Source organism: Scylla paramamosain, chromosome 33, assembly GCF_035594125.1.
Source record: "Scylla paramamosain isolate STU-SP2022 chromosome 33, ASM3559412v1, whole genome shotgun sequence".
NCBI lineage: Eukaryota > Metazoa > Arthropoda > Malacostraca > Decapoda > Portunidae > Scylla > Scylla paramamosain.
Window position 1 is genome coordinate 2499916 of NC_087183.1, and position 18811 is coordinate 2518726.

At 43.5% G+C, this 18811-nt stretch overlaps 1 protein-coding gene across 1 annotated transcript; it reads left to right on the forward strand.

Annotated features, from left to right (window-relative positions):
• Positions 1–2326: 2326 nt before the first annotated feature.
• LOC135089423 (uncharacterized) lies at positions 2327–15458 on the forward strand. Its single transcript, XM_063984965.1, has 6 exons — positions 2327–2473; positions 2681–2840; positions 3027–4448; positions 4692–5519; positions 5982–6120; positions 15152–15458. The coding sequence occupies exons 1-6, from the start codon at positions 2327–2329 to the stop codon at positions 15456–15458; spliced, it is 3003 nt and encodes a 1000-aa protein (XP_063841035.1).
• Positions 15459–18811: the final 3353 nt, after the last annotated feature.

Genomic DNA, 18811 nt, shown 5'->3' on the forward strand with positions numbered 1-18811 from the left:
TCCATTTCCTTTTTATGTTTATCTGATAATGTTTTTTTTTTTTTTACCATTTTTACCACACCTATATTTTTGTTTTTAATATCGATATTTAGGAACTGCAAACTTTCTCGCTTTTAAAGGTTTGTAGCGGCGCCATATGACTGCGATGTTGCGGCGCTATACATTAAATTAAACAAAGATAATGACTGGCGTTATATATATATATATATATATATATATATATATATATATATATATATATATATATATATATATATATATATATATATATATATACTCGTATGTAAGAAGTTGAAGTGGGCGCGCCTGCGAGAGGCTCACAGACTAGTCAGCGAGTCCCGCCAAAACGAGTCTTAAGGCCCTGGAGGTTTGTTGTTGTGGGAATTTTGGCGGGAGAGGCGAGCGAGAGAGAGACAGGGTGCAGAGTAGTGGTGGATTTGCCATTTGATTTGCAGGTATGTTATTGGGATTTGTTGTATTCTTTCATGGTGAAACAGTGTACATTGGGGGACATTATTGGGAGATAGGGTGGTGATTTGTACGCTTGGTTGGCAGGAGTTTGGTCTTGGCAGTGTGCTGTGGGACGTCAGTGAGGTGGCACCGTAGCAGATACTGTGAACTAGGAGGCTGCAGTGAGGAACTTGCTGTCCCTGGCTGCTATGGTGTTAGTACCGCCGTGCATGGAGGAAGAGCTGCAGTACTTCAGGGTAGTGGTAGTGGCGTACCTTCAGCGCGTTGGGTCGGTGTGCGGTTGGGCCTATAGGGTGTGAGGGTCCTGGGGGTACTGGTTAGGGTGGGACTGTCAGTGGCATATAACATTTCTTGTGTTGGTGCGTGAAGTGTTTATTTCTCCTGTTTATTTGTATGTGGATTTACCCATTTTCTCATGGGATCAGGTATTTTGGAGTGCCAGCAGTGTGGCCTCTAAGAGTGTTAAGCACTCATATTTTATTTGTGTTTTCTTTATTATGTACTCATTTGTGTTTTCTTTATTATGTATTCAATCATTAAATTTTTAAATTGTGGCCCAGGTTTCTGTGAACCTAAGCAGGAGGTTTAAATTAATCAGTGGGTTCTTGTGGTGAGTGCTTGGTGAGCCTAATTAAGGTAGGTTAACTGTGCCCTAGTTTTGCACTCAAAACAATTGGTAGCAGAGCGTAGTTCTATGCCCTTTTGGGGAAATTGTTTCAAACTCCTGCTTGGGTCCAGTGCTTTTGGCAAAATCCACTTAAGTGTTAGTGTGGCACTACTCCTGCACAATGGAGGATTTGTTGTGTTTGGGTGATGTTGATGGCCAAGGTGTAGCTGGGGTTAAAGTTGAGTGCAAGGAGGAGAGCAGGGAGGTGGAAGTGACCCCAGAGGTAGTTGATAAATTAATCAGTAGCAATGCTCAGTTATCCCAAGCAGTGGCACAACTGTGTAATAAGTTTGACCAAATGGGGCACATGCAAAACATGGTGTGGTCACGTCCTGTGCCCACTATTGGAAAATTCTCTGGAAGGGTACGGAGGGCCAGTGAGTTGGATGACTGGGTAGAGGATGCCACAGAGAAAATAAAGCAGCTGGGATTACAGGGCTCTGAGGGAGTGTCATACCTGTGTGGGTTCTTGGAAGGCCCAGCCCGTCGAAGGGTCCGCAACAGTACTGTGAAGACTGTGTCTGACCTTTTTGATTGTTTGAGGTCTGCTTTTGGACCAGAACTGAATTATACAGACTTAGAAAAACAGCTGCATGCTCGGGTTCAACAGCCAGGTGAAGGAGTGTGGGAATTTGCTGATTCTCTGGGTGTTATTGTGGATAAAATGTACAAAGTGAGAGACAAGGGAGATAAAGAACGGCAATGGCTGCTAACTACATGGTTCTGTAGGAATTTGAGAGACAGAAAAGTAGGAGTGAAGTTGGGAAAATGGTGGGAAAAGCACCAGCCTGTGAAGTGGGAGGACATGGTTCAGCGAGCAGCAGACCAAGTGAGTGAGGCTGAGCGGATTGTGAAGGAAGAAGCAGAGTTAGTGAGTGGGAAAAAGCCAGAGAGAGTTGTGAGGAGTACCCTTTCTTCACCATCTTGCTCCTTGTGTGGACAACATGGACACTTGGGATATCAGTGTGAACGGTTCAAGGAGTTGGTGTCCAAGACAGCGGGAAACGGGAGTCCTTGAGAACAAGGGGCCAGCTCTCAAGGCCTGACGACAGGGCCCCCACTACAGCTCAGATAAGGAGTGTGACTAATGTGACCGAGGAACGGAATGATGTAAAAAGAGGGAAAGTTAAGTTGTTTGGAAAGACTCTGAGGATAGATGCGTTGGTGAATGGTATACCTGTAAGTGCTATGGCTGATTCTGGTGCTGAGGTCAGTCTGGTGACAGAGGAATGGTACAAACAGCACCTCCTCCCCAAGCAAGCTGTGATCTATGGGATGGACATTCGGATTACAGATGCAAATGGGAGGGAAATTCCCTGTTTGGGTTATGTGAAGGTGAATGTGGAAATTGAGGGAAAAAGTGTTAAAGACTGTGGACTTTTTGTGAAAGGTGGTGGTGGGGAGAGTGGTGTGGTGCAGGGCACTACATTGCCAGTGTTGTTTGGGATGAATGTGTTGAAGGGAGCCGTGCACCTGGGGCTAACTGAGAAGTGGGGCAGGTGTGTCCGTGCCATTGAGGCAAAATTGAGGGTGACACAACAGCCTCTGGGGTTTGCTGTAATTCAGCAGCAACAGGATTTAGTAATCCCGGCTGGTACCAGAAGAATAATGAGAGTGTTTGTGGAAAGTTTACAGGAAGTAGATGTAGATAGTGTGGTGTTGGAGCCCTTAGTGCCTGGTGAGGGCTACTGGGTGTCTGAAGGTTTGTGTATATTTCCCAGTTATACCAGAGTGGTTAAGGGTGAAGGATGGCTGTCAGTGGGTAACCTGGGACAAGCAGATGTGCAATTCAGGCCACAGTGGAAGGTAGCCAAAGTTTCTCATGGAAGGGAGGTTACTGTGGGAAGAGCTCACACACACACAGTAGCTCAGACTGCACCTCCTTCAGTGGTTAAGGAGTTCAGGGACAGACTAGGGGTGCAGGTGGATGAGAGTCAGCTTGATTCAGCACAGTTGGAGAGACTGGATGGATTGATCCATGAGTACGGAGATGTGTTTGCTGAAAACGAGCAGGATTTGGGATGTGCTACTGGAGTGGAGCATGAAATTCACCTCAATAGTGCAGTGCCCATTCGCCTTCCATACAGACATATTCCTCCCCCATGTATCACTGAGGTTAAAGCTCATGTAAAGGGACTGTTGGAACAGGGAGTGATAGAGGAGAGTGTGAGCCCATATGCAGCCCCAATAGTGATGGTGAGGAAGAAAGATGGTTCGCTGCGACTTTGTGTTGATTATCGAAGGCTGAACGAGAGGACAGTGAAAGATGCCTTCCCATTACCAAGGGTACAAGACACACTAGATGCATTAGCCGGGGCGCAGTATTTTTCTTCTTTTGATTTAGCTGCAGGTTATCATCAGATTCTTGTGCGGGCAGAAGACCGGCCCAAGACTGCTTTTGTAACACCATTTGGCCATTATCAATATGTGCGCTGTCCTATGGGGTTATCCAATAGCCCAGCAACATTCCAAAGGTTTATGGAGTATGTGTTTAGCGATCAGGTTTTTGTGACTCTTTTGGTGTATCTGGATGATTTGTTGGTGTTTGCTCGGAGTGTGGATGAGCATCTGGATAGACTGGAGGGAATGTTGAAGCTTTTGAGGAAACATGGGCTGAAGTTGAAACCTTCCAAATGCCACATACTAAAGCCCCAGGTTAGGTACCTTGGATTTATCATTTCTAAGGAGGGAATTAATACAGACCCAGAGAAAATACGGGCTGTACAGGAGTGGCCAGTTCCGCGCACTGTTAGGGAGGTCAGGGCATTTGTCGCATTCTGCTCCTTTTACAGAAGGTTTGTGAAAAATTTTGCGAAGGTGGCTGCTCCGTTGCATGCTTTGATGAGTGGTGATTCTAAGGCAGCAGTGAGTGATTATTGGGGGAAGGAGGAGGCCAGAGCATTTGCCTTGTTGAAAGAGAAGTTAAGTCAGGCTCCAGTGTTGAAAAGTGCAGATTACAGCAAGCAGTTTGTGGTGGAGACAGATGCTAGCTTTGAAGGACTGGGAGCAGTTTTATCTCAGGAGCATGATGGGAGGTTGCATCCGGTAGCTTTTGCAAGTAGAGGTCTCAGAAAGTCAGAGCGGAACATGAGCAATTACAGCTCTAGGAAGTTGGAGCTGTTGGCTTTGAAGTGGGCAGTGACAGAGCAGTTTAAGCACTATCTGGTGGGTGGACATTTTATAGTGCTGAAGGATAATAATCCATTGGCACATTTGAACTCTGCCAAGCTTGGGGCAGTGGAGAGTAGGTGGCTGGGTGACTTGGGAAGGTTTGATTTTGAGGTGAAATACCGGCCAGGGAAGGAGAATGGTAACGCGGATGGATTGTCGAGGAGGCCCCAGGAATTGATTGAGGGAGGGGAGGAAGAGAAGGAGATATGGGAAACCAGTCCTAACACCTCGGTGAAAGGGGTGGCTGTGATGCAGGTATGGCGTGGTGCCAGTAAGGAGCAGCTTAGGGATATGCAACAGTCTTGTCCAGTTGTAGGGAAGTTGTGGAGACAAATGATTGGTAGAGTGAGGCCAGCAGAACTAAGGCAGTTGCTACAAGTAGAGGAGTTTAGGCAATGGTGGAGAGTGAGAGGGTCCCTCATTATGAGGCATGGGGTGATCTACTGGCGTGGAAAGGAGACAGATTCTAGGAAGTGGAAAGTGGTGTTGCCAGTGAATCAGAGACAAGAAGTGCTTAAAGCCGCTCATGATCAGTGGGGTCATCAAGGGGTTGCTAGAACAACGTCACTAGTGAAGGATAGGTTTGCTTGGCCAGGACTACATGAAGACATCAAATTGTATGTGGTAAAGTGCAAAGTCTGTGTCATGGGGAAGGAGGAGGATGTGCGGGCCAAGACTAAGTTGGGTACGTTGGAAGCCAACCGCCCCTGGGAAGTGTTGGCTGTTGACTTCACTTTGCTGGATCCGGCCAGGGATGGCAAGGAAAATGTATTGGTGGTGACAGATGTGTTTAGCAAGTTTGCGCTGGCCTTTCCTACTAAAAACCAAAAGGCAAGCACAGTAGCCAAGATCTTGGTGGAGGAGATTTTTCACCGTTTTGGTTGCCCAGAAAGGGTACATAGTGACCAGGGTAGGAATTTTGAGGGAAAGTTAGTGCAGGAACTATGCAAGTATTACCATGTAGCCAAGTCTCGTACCACCCCGTATCACCCTCAAGGAAATGGGATCTGTGAGAGGTTGAACCGCACCTTACATGGGATGTTAGTTACCCTTGGTCAGGAACAGCGGGAGCATTGGCCTAGGCACTTGTCAAGCCTCACTGCCATCTATAATACCACACCCCATGCTGTCACTGGTTTTTCACCCCATTATTTGTTGTTTGGTGTGGAGCCCCATTTACCTTTGGATAGGTTCTGTGAGGAAACTGATAGTGAGCCTACTAACCATAGCATGTGGATTAGGAAGCTCAGAGAGACACAGGAGGCTGCTTGGAAAGCAGCTAAGTTGAACATCAAGAGTTACCACAATACCAATAGGTGGAAGCGTCAGGAGCAAGGAAAAGCAGAGCCATTGAGGGTGGGACAAAGAGTGTTGCTAAGGGACAATGCAGTACTAGGTAGGAGGAAGATTCAGCCTAAGTTTGCAGCTGAGGTGTGGGAAGTTGAGGAGGTGTTGGATGGGGTGAGTGGGGTGTATAGGGTCAGACCAGAAGGTGAGTCCGGCTGTAGTAAGGTGTTACATCGCAGTAACTTGCGTCCTTGGAATGGCAGTGAGGGCCATGCAGGGACAAGTAATGAAGTGCCAGCAGGGACAAGTAATGAAGGGCCACCAGAGGAGGAAGAAGTAGAAATGCCAGATATGACAGAAGTGTTAAAGCGCTTTGGGTTTCCAGAACCGGACTCAGAGGAACAAGTGGACTCAGTGGTTGAGCAGGAGGGAGAGGATGCCCTAGGGCCTGGTGAAGAGCCAGATGAACAGAGTGGTGAAGGCTCAGAGCAGGTTAAAGGGGTTCAGACCCCGCAACTCAGGAGGTCTAGTAGGATTGCTGAAAGGGGTGCAACGGGTTCGTCTTGTGTTGGCTGTGGGGATTGTGCATGAGGGCATGCACAAAGTTCAGGAGGGGTGAGTGTAAGAAGTTGAAGTGGGCGCGCCTGCGAGAGGCTCACAGACTAGTCAGCGAGTCCCGCCAAAACGAGTCTTAAGGCCCTGAAAGTTTGTTGTTGTGGGGATTTTGGCGGGAGAGGCGAGCGAGAGAGAGACAGGGTGCAGAGTAGTGGTGGATTTGCCATTTGATTTGCAGGTATGTTATTGGGATTTGTTGTATTCTTTCATGGTGAAACAGTGTACATTTGGGGGACATTATTGGGAGATAGGGTGGTGATTTGTACGCTTGGTTGGCAGGAGTTTGGTCTTGTCAGTGTGCTGTGGGACGTCGGTGAGGTGGCACCGTAGCAGGTACTGTGAACTAAGGAGGCTGCAGTGAAGAACTTGCTGTCCCTGGCTGCTATGGTGTTAGTACCGCCGTGCATGGAGGAAGAGCTGCAGTACTTCAGGGTAGTGGTAGTGGTGTACCTTCAGCGCGTTGGGTCGGTGTGCGGTTGGGCCTATAGGGTGTGAGGGTCCTGGGGGTACTGGTTAGGGTGGGACAGTGTCAGTGGCATATAACATTTCTTGTGTTGGTGCGTGAAGTGTTTATTTCTCCTGTTTATTTGTATGTGGATTTACCCATTTTCTCATGGGATCAGGTATTTTGGAGTGCCAGCAGTGTGGCCTCTAAAAGTGTTAAGCACTCATATTTTATTTGTGTTTTCTTTATTATGTACTCATTTGTGTTTTCTTTATTATGTACTCAACCATTAAATTTTTAAATTGTGGCCCGGGTTTCTGTGAACCTAAGCAGGAGGCTTAAATTAATCAGTGGGTTCTTGTGGTGAGTGCTTGGTGAGCCTAATTAAGGTAGATTAACTGTGCCCTAACTTTGCACTCATTATATATATATATATATATATATATATATATATATATATATATATATATATATATATATATATATATATATATATATATATATATATATATATATATATATATATATATATATATGTGTGTGTGTGTGTGTGTGTGTGTGTGTGTGTGTGTGTGTGTGTGTGTGTGTGTGTGTGTGAACATCTTATCCGTTGATTGATATATATACCCATATTTTCGTTGTGAAAGAAGATAATGAACATTCAATCTATAAATTAAAGTAATTATTCAGTGTAAAATATTTATAAATAATTTATTTTGTAAGTCTCGAAACACCACTTTAAATATAGAACATTATATATGCTCACATAATATTTTAAAAAATGTACCGAACAAGGTAGATTATCACAAAGGGCAAGAACCTGAAGGAGTTACTTGACAAAAAGACGGCGCATCCACTGACGCACTTAAGTGTGATTTCTTGCTCGCCTTGCTATGGATCTAAAGGACTGTCCTCTAGATTATAAGCACATGTACCATAAACGTTCATTTTGTCAGGTTTCGGCGCAATGATGACGCTCTCACATTTTTTTTTTCTTTCGTTATTTTTATCATGCAAAAAGATAAAAAAAAAAAATTTCTGAATGTAGCAACATAAATTGACTAAGTAGCTGCACATTACATACCTCTACGAGAAACTATATCTTATATCATATGAAGAAACTTAACATATTTTTTTTTTTTTATTCCTAGTTATGTGTTTCACTTTGTCCTCCGTATATTTCGTTTTAGATATGAAGTCTTTATGGCCTTTATAGTCTTTTTTTTTTTTTTTTTGTAAGGTTACTATTACTGTGTACTTTCTTTATAAAACAGGCAACTACAGTTCACAGTCTATCATTTGATCTCTAGGAAGTTAAAGCTCGACTTCGCCTGACCTTATCCATCATGTAATTACTTTCACCTTGATCACTACACATGCGTTCCATTTCCCTTAGCTGTGCCTTCAAACATTCGTGTTTGCATTTTATATTAAGAACAATGTGCAAGAAAATTTCGATCAGTATAAAATTATTATCGCATGTACAAACATTAAAATATTAGAATCTATTTACATTAAACACTTGAAACCTCAATTAAATAACAAACTCTCCTCATCACCATTATATCTTTTATAAACTCTGGTCGGAGGTTTGGGAATCAGGATTCTTTCAGTTGCTGTCTTGTTAATTTTTGTCCCCAGTGTGATATTTTATGATTTTACGACTTTTACGATTTTACGATTTTACAATTTTTAGGAACATAATGCCTTCTGTGAAGCTGAAATATTGCAATAAATTAAAAAAAGAAGTCTGGTATATTCCTGCTTACTTCCTCTATATGTCGGAACCTTTTCTATTATATATATATATATATATATATATATATATATATATATAGAGAGAGAGAGAGAGAGAGAGAGAGAGAGAGAGAGAGAGAGAGAGAGAGAGAGAGAGAGAGAGAGAGAGAGAGAGAGAGAGAGAGAGAGAGAGAGAGAGAGAGAGAGAGAGAGAGAGAGAGAGAGAGAGAGAGAGAGAGAGAGAGAGAGAGAGAGAGAGAGAGAGAGAGAGAGAGAGAGAGAGAGAGAGAGAGAGAGAAAATATAACTAAGAGATACTATTGTATATAGAAGTGCACCGTCTCATGGCAAAAGATTATTCTCAGTGAAGTACTTGGGTCACATATAACACAGTTGTATGTATTTTTACCGCCGCAAAAAAAAAAAAAAAATAGCAAACTTACCGTTAAGGTAAGAAATAAATAAAAAAACACATATTAGCGGCGGATACTATATATATATATATATTTTTTATGTAGGAAGGACACTGGCCAAGGGCAACAAAAATCCAATAAAAAAAAATGCCCACTAAAATGCCAGTCCCATAAAAGGGTCAAAGCAGTGGTCAAAAATTGGTGGATAAGTGTCTTGAAACCTCCCTCTTGAAGGAATTCAAGTCATAGGAAGGTGGAAATACAGAAGCAAGCAGGGAGTTCCAGAGTTTACCAGAGAAAGGGATGAATGACTGAGAATACTGGTTAACTCTTGCATTAGAGAGGTGGACAGAATAGGGGTGAGAGAAAGAAGTAAGTCTTGTGCAGCGAGGCCGTGGAAGGAGGGGAGGCATGCAGTTAGCAAGATCAGAAGAGCAGTTAGCATAAAAAAAGCGGTAGAAGACAGCTAGATATGCAACATTGCAGCGGTGAGAGAGAGGCTGAAGACAGTCAGTTAGAGGAGAGGAGTTGATGAGATGAAAAGCTTTTGATTTCACCAGGTCTAGAAGAGCAGTATGAGTGGAACCCCCCCAGACATGTGAAGCATACTCCATACATGGACGGATAAGGCCCTTGTACAGAGTTAGCAGCTGGGGGGGTGAGAAAAACTGGCGGAGACGTCTCAGAACACCTAACTTCATAGAAGCTCTTTTAGCTAGAGATGAGATGTGAAGTTTCCAGTTCAGATTATAAATAAAGGACAGACCGAGGATGTTCAGTGTAGAAGAGGGGGACAGTTGAGTGTCATTGAAGAAGAGGGGATAGTTGTCTGGAAGGTTGTGTCGAGTTGATAGATGGAGGAATTGAGTTTTTGAGGCATTGAACAATACCAAGTTTGCTCTGCCCCAATCAGAAATTTTAGAAAGATCAGAAGTCAGGCGTTCTGTGGCTTTCCTGCGTGATATGTTTACCTCCTGAAGGGTTGGACGTCTATGAAAAGACGTGGAAAAGTGCAGGGTGGTATCATCAGCGTAGGAGTGGATAGGACAAGAAGTTTGGTTTAGAAGATCATTAATGAATAATAAGAAGAGAGTGGGTGACAGGACAGAACCCTGAGGAACACCACTGTTAATGTATTTAGGAGAAGAACAGTGACCGTCTACCACAGCAGCAATAGAACAGTCAGAAAGGAAACTTGAGATGAAGTTACAGAGAGAAGGATAGAAACCGTAGGAGAGTAGTTTGGAAATCGAAGCTTTGTGCCAGACTCTATCAAAAGCTTTTGATATGTCCAAGGCAACAGCAAAAGTTTCACCAAAATCACTAAAAGAGGATGACCAAGAGGAAAGTAAGGAAAGCCAGAAGATCACCAGTAGAGCGGCCTTGACGGAACCCAATCGTCCAAGGTAGAGTTTTTAGCAAAGGTTTGAGCGAAGGGTGTGTGTGTTATTAGGTGCTTGTAGTTTTGTGTGGAGGAAGAGAGTTGTCTTTAGAGGGCAGGCTGTGTCTGCCCCCTTGTGTTGTGAGACACAAAGGGAAACGTTCAGTGAGGTCACAGCTGGGTTTAATGATAAGTTCACAGCACCCCCTGAACAGTGCTTTAGACCTCACTGGGAGTAATTATCGTTTCGGCAGTTGTCTACTGCCTCCTCCTGGTAAGTATGGAGTATGCTTCACATGCCTGAGGAGGCTCCACTCATATCACTCTTCTAGTCAGGGTGGAATCAAAAGCTTTTCGTCTCATCAACTCCTCTCCTATAACTGTCTTCAGCCTTTGTGTCTCACAAGGGGGCAGTCACAGCCTGCCCTCTAAAGACAACTCTCTTTCTCCACACAAAACCACAAAAACCTAATAACACTCACATCCTTCACTCAAAAAATTTAAAATCATCATGGCGACTCCTACACCAGCCTCGGAGTCCCTATCTGGGGTGGGGACCATAAATATCCCCAGGTCGGACTGCCTTTCTGTCGACGACCCTAAGTGTCTTGACACCCCCCTCAACTTTTTCTTCATTAACTTCTGCAACATTCGCGGTCTAAGATCTAATTTTCAATCTGTAGAACACCACTTCTCCTCTTCTAAACCTCATCTTCTTTTCCTCACTGAAACTCAGGTGTCTGAGGCAACTGACAGTAGCCTCTTTTCTGTTCCCTCCTACTTTCTCTATCCTCATTTTCGATCCAAAGCTGGATGCTGCGTTTATGTGCGCGATGACTTAACCTGCTTGTTGCCCACGCTCTTGAATCTTCCGAGTTTTCCACAATCTGGCTACGACTACAGAGTCACTCTCAAACTAAATTTATCTGTGCTGTATACCTCTTACCTAACAACTCTTACTATAAGAAATTCTTTGACTACTTAACTTCCAAAGTGGAGCACATTCTGACCCTCTTCCCTCTTGCAGAGATTCATTCTTGGAGACTTCATTGTTCACCACCAGCCTTGACTTTCCTCTCTCTTCACTGACCATCCTGGTGAACTAGCCTTCAAATTTGGTATCCTCCAAGACCTAGAACAATTGGTGCAACACCCTACTCGTATTCCTGACCGTCTTGGAGATACGCCCAACATTCTTGACCTTTTCCTGACCTCTAATCCTTCTGCTTATGCTGTCACCCTTTCTTCTCCGTTGGGCTCCTCCGATCACAATTTCATATCTGTATCTTGTCCTATCGCTCCAATCCCTCCTCAGGATCCCCCTAAGCGAAGGTGCCTCTGGCGTTTTGCCTCTGCTAGTTGGGGGGACCTGAGGAGGTATTTTGCTGATTTTCCTTGGAATGACTGCTGCTTCCGTGTCAGAGACTTGTCTTTGTCTGCTGAGCACATAAGAGAGGTGATAGTGTCTGGCATGGAGGCTTACATTCCTCACTCATTTTCTCGTCCTAAACCTTCTAAACCTTGGTTTAATACAGCTTGTTCTCGTGCTATATATGATAGAGAGGTGGCCCACAAAAGGTACTTAAGCCTTCCATCACCAGAATCTCATGCACTTTATATTTCTGCCCGGAACCATGCCAAAAACTCCTTCATTAACAGAAAGTGTCAAAACCTTTCAAGATCTAACTCCCCTCGTGATTTCTGGCATCTAGCCAAAAACATCTCCAATAACTTTGCTTCTTCTTCTTTCCCTCCTCTGTTTCAACCAGATGGCACTACTGCTATCACATCTATTTCTAAAGCTGAACTCTTCGCTCAAACCTTTGCTAAAAATTCTGCCTTGGACGATTCTGGGCTTGTTCCTCCCTCTCCTCCACCCTCTGAGTACTTCATGCCACCTATTAAAATTCTTCGCAATGATGTTTTCCATGCCCTCGCTGGCCTAAACCCTCGGAAGGCTTATGGACCTGATGGGATCCCTCCTATTGTTCTCCGAAACTGTGCCTCCGTGCTTACACCTTGCCTAGTCAAACTCTTTCAACTCTGTTTGTCAACATCTACCTTTCCTTCTTGCTGGAAGTTTGCCTACATTCAACCTGTACCTAAAAAGGGTGACCGTTCTAATCTCTCAAACTACCGTCCTATTGCTTTAATTTCATGCCTATCTAAAGTTTTTGAATCTATCCTCAACAGGAAGATTCTTAAACATCTATCACTTCACAACATTCTATCTGATCGCCAGCATGGGTTCCGTCAAGGCCGTTCTACTGGTGATCTTCTGGCTTTCCTTACTTTCCTCTTGGTCATCCTCTTTTAGAGATTTTGGTGAAACTTTTGCTGTTGCCTTGGACATATCAAAAGCTTTTGATAGAGTCTGGCACAAAGCTTTGATTTCCAAACTATCCTCCTACGGCTTCTATCCTTCTCTCTGTAACTTTATCTCAAGTTTCCTTTCTGACCGTTCTATTGCTACTGTGGTAGACGGTCACTGTTCTTCTCCTAAATATATTAACAGTGGTGTTCCTCAGGGTTCTGAGGAACACCTATAGCGGGCGCCACTAGGAGGCAGACTTCCCCAGTAACTAAGTCTCAAGAAGGTTTATCACGTCACTCGGGGAGTCACGGCATGACACCATCCCGGGACCTCCAGGAGTCATAGTTACTCTCTTCTTATTATTCATTAATGATCTTCTAAACCAAACTTCTAAACTGTCCTATCCACTCCTACGCTGATGATCCTACCCTGCATTTTTCCACGTCAACAAGCCACAGAACGCTTGACTTCTGATCTTTCTAAAATTACTGATCGGGGCAGAGCAAACTTAATATTGTTCAATGCCTCAAAAACTCAATTCCTCCATCTATCAACTCGACACAACCTTCCAGACAACTATCCCCTTTTCTTCAATGACACTCAACTGTCCCCCTCTTCTACACTGAAATCCTCGGTCTCTCCTTTACTTATAATCTGAACTGGAAACTTCACATCTCATCTCTAGCTAAAACAGCTTCTATGAAGTTATGCGTTTTGAGACGTCTCCGCAAGTTTTTCTCACCCTCCCAGCTGCTAACTCTGTACAAGGGCCTTATCCGTCCATGTATGGAGTATGCTTCATATGTCTGGGGTGGTTCCACTCATACTGCTCTTTTAGACAGTGTGGAATCAAAAGCTTTTCGTCTCATCAACTCCTCTCCTCTAACTGACTGTCTTCAGCCTCTCTCTTACCGCTGCAATGTTGCATTTCTAGCTGTCTTCTACCGCTATTTTCATGCTAACTGCTCTTCTGATCTTGCTAACTGCATGCCTTCCCTCCTTCCGCGGTCTCGCTGCACAAGACTTTCTTCTTTCTCTCATCCCTATTCTGTCCACCTCTCAAACGCAAAAGTTAACCAGTATTCTCAATCATTCATCACTTCTTCTGGTAAACTCTGGAACTCCCTGCCTGCTTCTGTATTTCCACCTTCCTATGACTTGAATTCCTTGAAGAGGGAGGTTTCAAGATACTTATTCATCAATTTTTGACCACTGCTTTGACCCTTTTATGGGACTGGCATTTCAGTGGGCACTTTTTTTTATTGGATTTTTGTTGCCCTTGACCAGTGTCCTTTCTACATAAAAAAAAAAAAAAAACATTAACGGATAAGGCCCCTGTACAGAGATAGCAGATGTGGGGGTGAGAAAAGCTGGTGGAGACGTCTCAGAACACCTAACTTCATAGAAGCTGTTTTAGTTAGAGATAAGATGTGAAGTTTCCAGTTCAGATTTTAAGTAAAGGACAGAACGAAAATGTTCAGTGTAGAAGAGGGGTGGCAGTTGAGTGTCACTGAGGAAGAGGGGATAATTGTCTAGAAGGTTGTGTGGAGTTGATAGATGGAGGCATTGAGTTTCTGAGGCATTGAACAATACCAAGTTTGCTCTGCTCCAATCAGAAATTTTAGAAAGATCAAAAGTCAGGCGTTCTGTGGCTTCCGTACGTGAACTGTTTACTTCCTGAAGTGTTGGACGTCTTTGAAAAGACGTGGAAAAGTGCAGGGTGGTATCATAAGCGTAGGAGTGGATAGGATAAGAGGTATGGTTTAGAAGGTCATTGATGATAAGAAAAGAGTGGGTGAAAGGACAGAGCCCTGAGGAACACTACTGTTAATAGATTTAGGGGAAGAACAGTGACCGTCTATCACAACAGCAATTGAACGGTCATAAAGGAAACTTGAGATGAAGTGAAAGAGAGAAGGATAGAAGCCGCAGAAGGATAGTTTGGAAATCAAAATTTTACTGTCAAGAGCAACCCTTCTACTAAATATTGTGTGAGACTCAAATTGAATGGATTAGGGGAAGTAAGGAAATTTACGTGGGGAATGTGAGTGATTGCGCGGATAAATATAATTCTAGAAGCTTCAGGCTAAGTAGCTCCGTGTCCGAGACACGTCCAAGTCTCATTTCCAATCTCTCTCTCTCTCTCTCTCTCTCTCTCTCTCTCTCTCTCTCTCTCTCTCTCTCTCTCATTATTCCTTTTTTCACTCACTCTTACTACTTTCCTCATTTTATATCGTGTTTTTTCGCTGCACACAACACGCCCCCTCATAAATAAAAAAAAGTCGGAAGATATATAAAAACTTACTAAAATTTTAGGAACACAAGTTAAAATTAACACATAACTAATGGGCACATCATCAGACTCAAAGAAAGTGCGCATTCTCATCACAGAACATCAAGGGCTACTATAGCACTGCAATAATTAACTACTTAACACAACTACTTAACACAACAGGGCTCCCACTTGGCCCTCGTACTCGGACTGCCACTCCTTTTTTTTTTCTCTCTCTCTCTCTCTCTCTCTCTCTCTCATCCTGCTACTCCTCCTTCCAGACTTGTCTCGACTACTCCACGATCTGTGGTCTTCACGGCTATATCGACGTGCATTTTTACTTCTGCAGGATATTTTAGTCATCTTTGTTCTCCAGTAGCTACAGCTGCTCCAGCGTCTCTTGTGACTCTGGCCACTCCTCCTCCGTCTCCGTCGTCTCCTCTGTCCTCTGCCTTCTCTACTTCTCCATCTACTCTCACCTCTCCTCTACTCTTCACTACACACCCTGCTCCTTCTGCATCTTCTCCACACTATCCAAACTTCAGAGTCACCATGCAAACTTGCCATGGAAAGAGGAATCGGGCGAACAACATCACAAAAAAATCCCCACTCCAGGGAAAACAACACCGGCCATAACACAGCTGAGAGAAGCCCCAGACGAGAGGTTATCAGGCTTGCCAGCCTGACCCGCGCGGTTACGCCTAACAAACGTGGCCACACCTGACCACTAAACTCACGCCAAACGCTCCGGAATCATCCCGACACCAAAACGACCAAACACTAGACCGCTACGTGCTTCCAGCATCCATACCTCCTTAACTGCAGATGGTACATCAAAATGGAGCTCCAAACCTCTATCCTCTTCTCTCATCCGAATATTCACAACAGCGTTGCTCTCAACACACGCCGCCTGATCCCCGGCTTCCTTGCCATCCACTCCTGCCTTGGCAAGTAGTGAGGCAAAATATACACGAGGGGCAGAACTCTCCTTAACTACAATGACAGTTGTAAATTCAGCTGCTAGCACGGGTGGCTCCCCACGTGAGCAAACACCCACCGTGCCTGGTTCTGGTAGGGGAGCAGCCTGCTCCCTGCCTCCGGTGCATCCCGCAGGGGAGGAAGCTCCCACTTCCCCAACAAAGTCAGGAGTCTCCCCGCCCTCGGCAGCGACCGCCAACACACCAGACACAACAGACTGCGGCGCGGACTGAGCACCGACGCTCACAGCCTTAATTAACATCAGGTGAAAACTCTGCCTGAGTGCCACCTCCGAGAGGCTTTGCAGTGTTAGGCAAACCATCATACAAACAACCCAAACTCATTACTCCAGCCGCACCCCTCGGCAACACTCTCTACAAAGTCAATTGTTTTTTGTAGTGGCTCTGCAGTCAGCCCCAGCACACTGACTAAGACGAGTCCGGCTCGTCTTAGTCATTGCCACCATTGCTATTTTCTATAGAATGACAACTACTTCCGTGTCTTTTGGTTTCCAATGGATCACACTCGATAAGGCACGAATTGGCTTGTAAACACTATCACCTCCGCTTTCGCCGTGTTAGTGTTAACAAACGAATTCGTGCCTTGTTGAGTGTTGTTCATTGGAAACCAAAAGACACGGAAATAATAGTCATTTTGCGGAAAATCAGCACATAAAATGTAAGAACAATAGCATCAGACACGAAAATAATGTATCTGAGTATTTAAACTGTCCCAAGAAACCATGACCCGAATTTACTATCAGAATTCATCCTCAGAGCAACAGGGAAATGCTCACTCCGTGACGCAAGGGCGCAACTGAGGCATCGAACAGTACATGTGGCATACTGTTAACGCGTGCGCTGATTCGGAGCCCTGGATAGACCTCGAGTGAACCTACACCGGCACTCACTGCCACCAGCAACGCGGGCGGCAAAAGTTACTATTTTAAAAGAAAGATTACAAGTAAAGTAAAGGTAATACTACACAGATAATGAAGAAAATATGTACAATCTCTCCTGTTCATATATCTCTCTCTACATCCTCACGATATGAATATTAAGTAAACCTTCCTAATATCCACATTTCTCTGATCTCAGTGCGCAGAAGGTAGAGAGGAGGAAAAAGCTAATGCAATAATGATATTTATAATAATAATAATAATAATAATAATAATAATAATAATTATTATTATTATTATTATAATAACAACAACAACAACAACAATAACAACAACAACAATAATAATAATAATAATGATAATAATAACAACAACGATAATTACTGCTACTACTACTACTACTTCTATTACTACTACGACTGCTATTACTACTGCTACTATTACTACTACTGATAACATCGCTCGGTCACGTACCTGCCGCGTCCTCGCAATGAAAAAAAAAAAAAGTGTATCTGAGCATGTTACAGTGTTGTGTTAACTGTTTGTCGGGGAAGATTGAACCTATCGCCTAGTATATCTGTCAACAATGTCTAATATAATGACATGATTGTTCCTCGATATGTGAAGATATGTGAGTAGCGAACACCTTGTGTAGACGCGATGGCAAGTAGAGGTTAGAATACATACGATGACGAAAATCATGAGTTGCATAATGACCCAAAACCCTTTAGAACGTTGCACTCTTCGTACAAACAACTAAAGGTAGCCGTGGGATGAGCTGTAGGAAATAGATTCTAGAAGTATGACATGTTTGCCGTTGCATGGGTGTATGACCACGCACATATTGCAAATAAGTGGATGAAAATTATAATGAGAAATAATGATTACACAAGTTTGAGTATGACCACACGTAGCGGTGCAAGTCCTCCATATAAATAACTGAACAATCTTCAGCAACCAGATCGAGAGTAGGAGGCATTTCAAACAGAAAGAGGCAAGTACTCGTAGATGATGACAGCATTAAGAGTGAGAGCTGCTTCGAAGACATTATTGGTTAATAAGTGTTAAGTGTTGTCTTCCTCGAACAGTGGTCGTAAGGTGTAAATAAGCTGCCCTAACTTAAATATGATTAGTAAGTCAGCCGCAGGAAAAGAGAAAGTTACATGTCCCTACCCTTCATCAAGCAGATTCTAACTTAAAATGGAATTATAGAAAAGAAATGAGTACAGAGAAGCTTAAAAAAAACGTCAACTGTCTGATATAGGAGCATAAATTCAGTTAGAGTATGGATTGGAAACCACGTCCTGATGAGCTCAGTGCAAAGAGTGTTATGGGGATTTATGACCTGCCTGTTAGCTGAAGCAAGATTCACGAAATGGTTATAATGTTCATAAAACTCAAGTACATCGCTGTCCATAGCAATCCCCAAAAGCGCCTGAGAAATCCCTCCCAATGCATTAACTAACCCACGTTTGGAATAGGCATGTTCTTTGTGTGTGCTACGGTCATACATATCTGTTGCAAGTTGGTGAAAGAAGAATGAGAATATATAATTCAAAAGACAACTATATAATGCCAGAAAGAAAAAAAAAAAAACATTACATTGGCCATGCCTGGAAGGAAGTGTACTCGTAAGTTGCTAGTTTCGCGGTCGGAGATTGTAATGATGAGTAGGGTGAGAAGTATTAGGGGAAGGTGGCAATGGGAGATTACTTGGTACATACATATATTTATCGAGTATCGGATCAGAAGCCTTATTTTATTTATTTATTTATTTATTTATCTTTTTTTTTTTTTTACCTGCCACTATGAACTATGTCTATAGTATTGAGGTAAGGATCTAAGACTCTCCCAGACAATTAAGCGCGGACCTATAAACTAGGGTACAATTTGGATCCCCTCGCGAGCACTTGAACCATCACTTTTAAGGTGATAGGAGTTGGTCGCACTCTTTTGTTATTGATTCATCATTTGAGTTCTTGAGGCCAATAAATTTTCCCTATCCTTTTTATGTTGTCAGTGAAGACTTTAAAATGTTGGGAAGTGTAGTCGTGTGTATTATAGACAGGTTTTAAATGCCCGCCAAGAAATAGGATAACCTCTTATCTACCTCATAGAGAATATAGTGCGGGATTTTCACAGTCGATTCGCACACCGAACCAT

What these genes read in the sequence shown, in the direction of transcription:
- LOC135089423 (XM_063984965.1), top strand. Translation starts at nt 2,327, where the DNA reads ATGGCTGATTCTGGTGCTGAGGTCAGTCTGGTGACAGAGGAATGGTAC. An exon ending in CCTGTTTGGGTTATGTGAAG is followed by an intron (nt 2,474 to 2,680) that starts GTGAATGTGGAA and finishes GTGACACAACAG; the next exon opens with CCTCTGGGGTTTGCTGTAAT. An exon ending in CAGACCCCGCAACTCAGGAG is followed by an intron (nt 6,121 to 15,151) that starts GTCTAGTAGGAT and finishes GTTCTCCAGTAG; the next exon opens with CTACAGCTGCTCCAGCGTCT.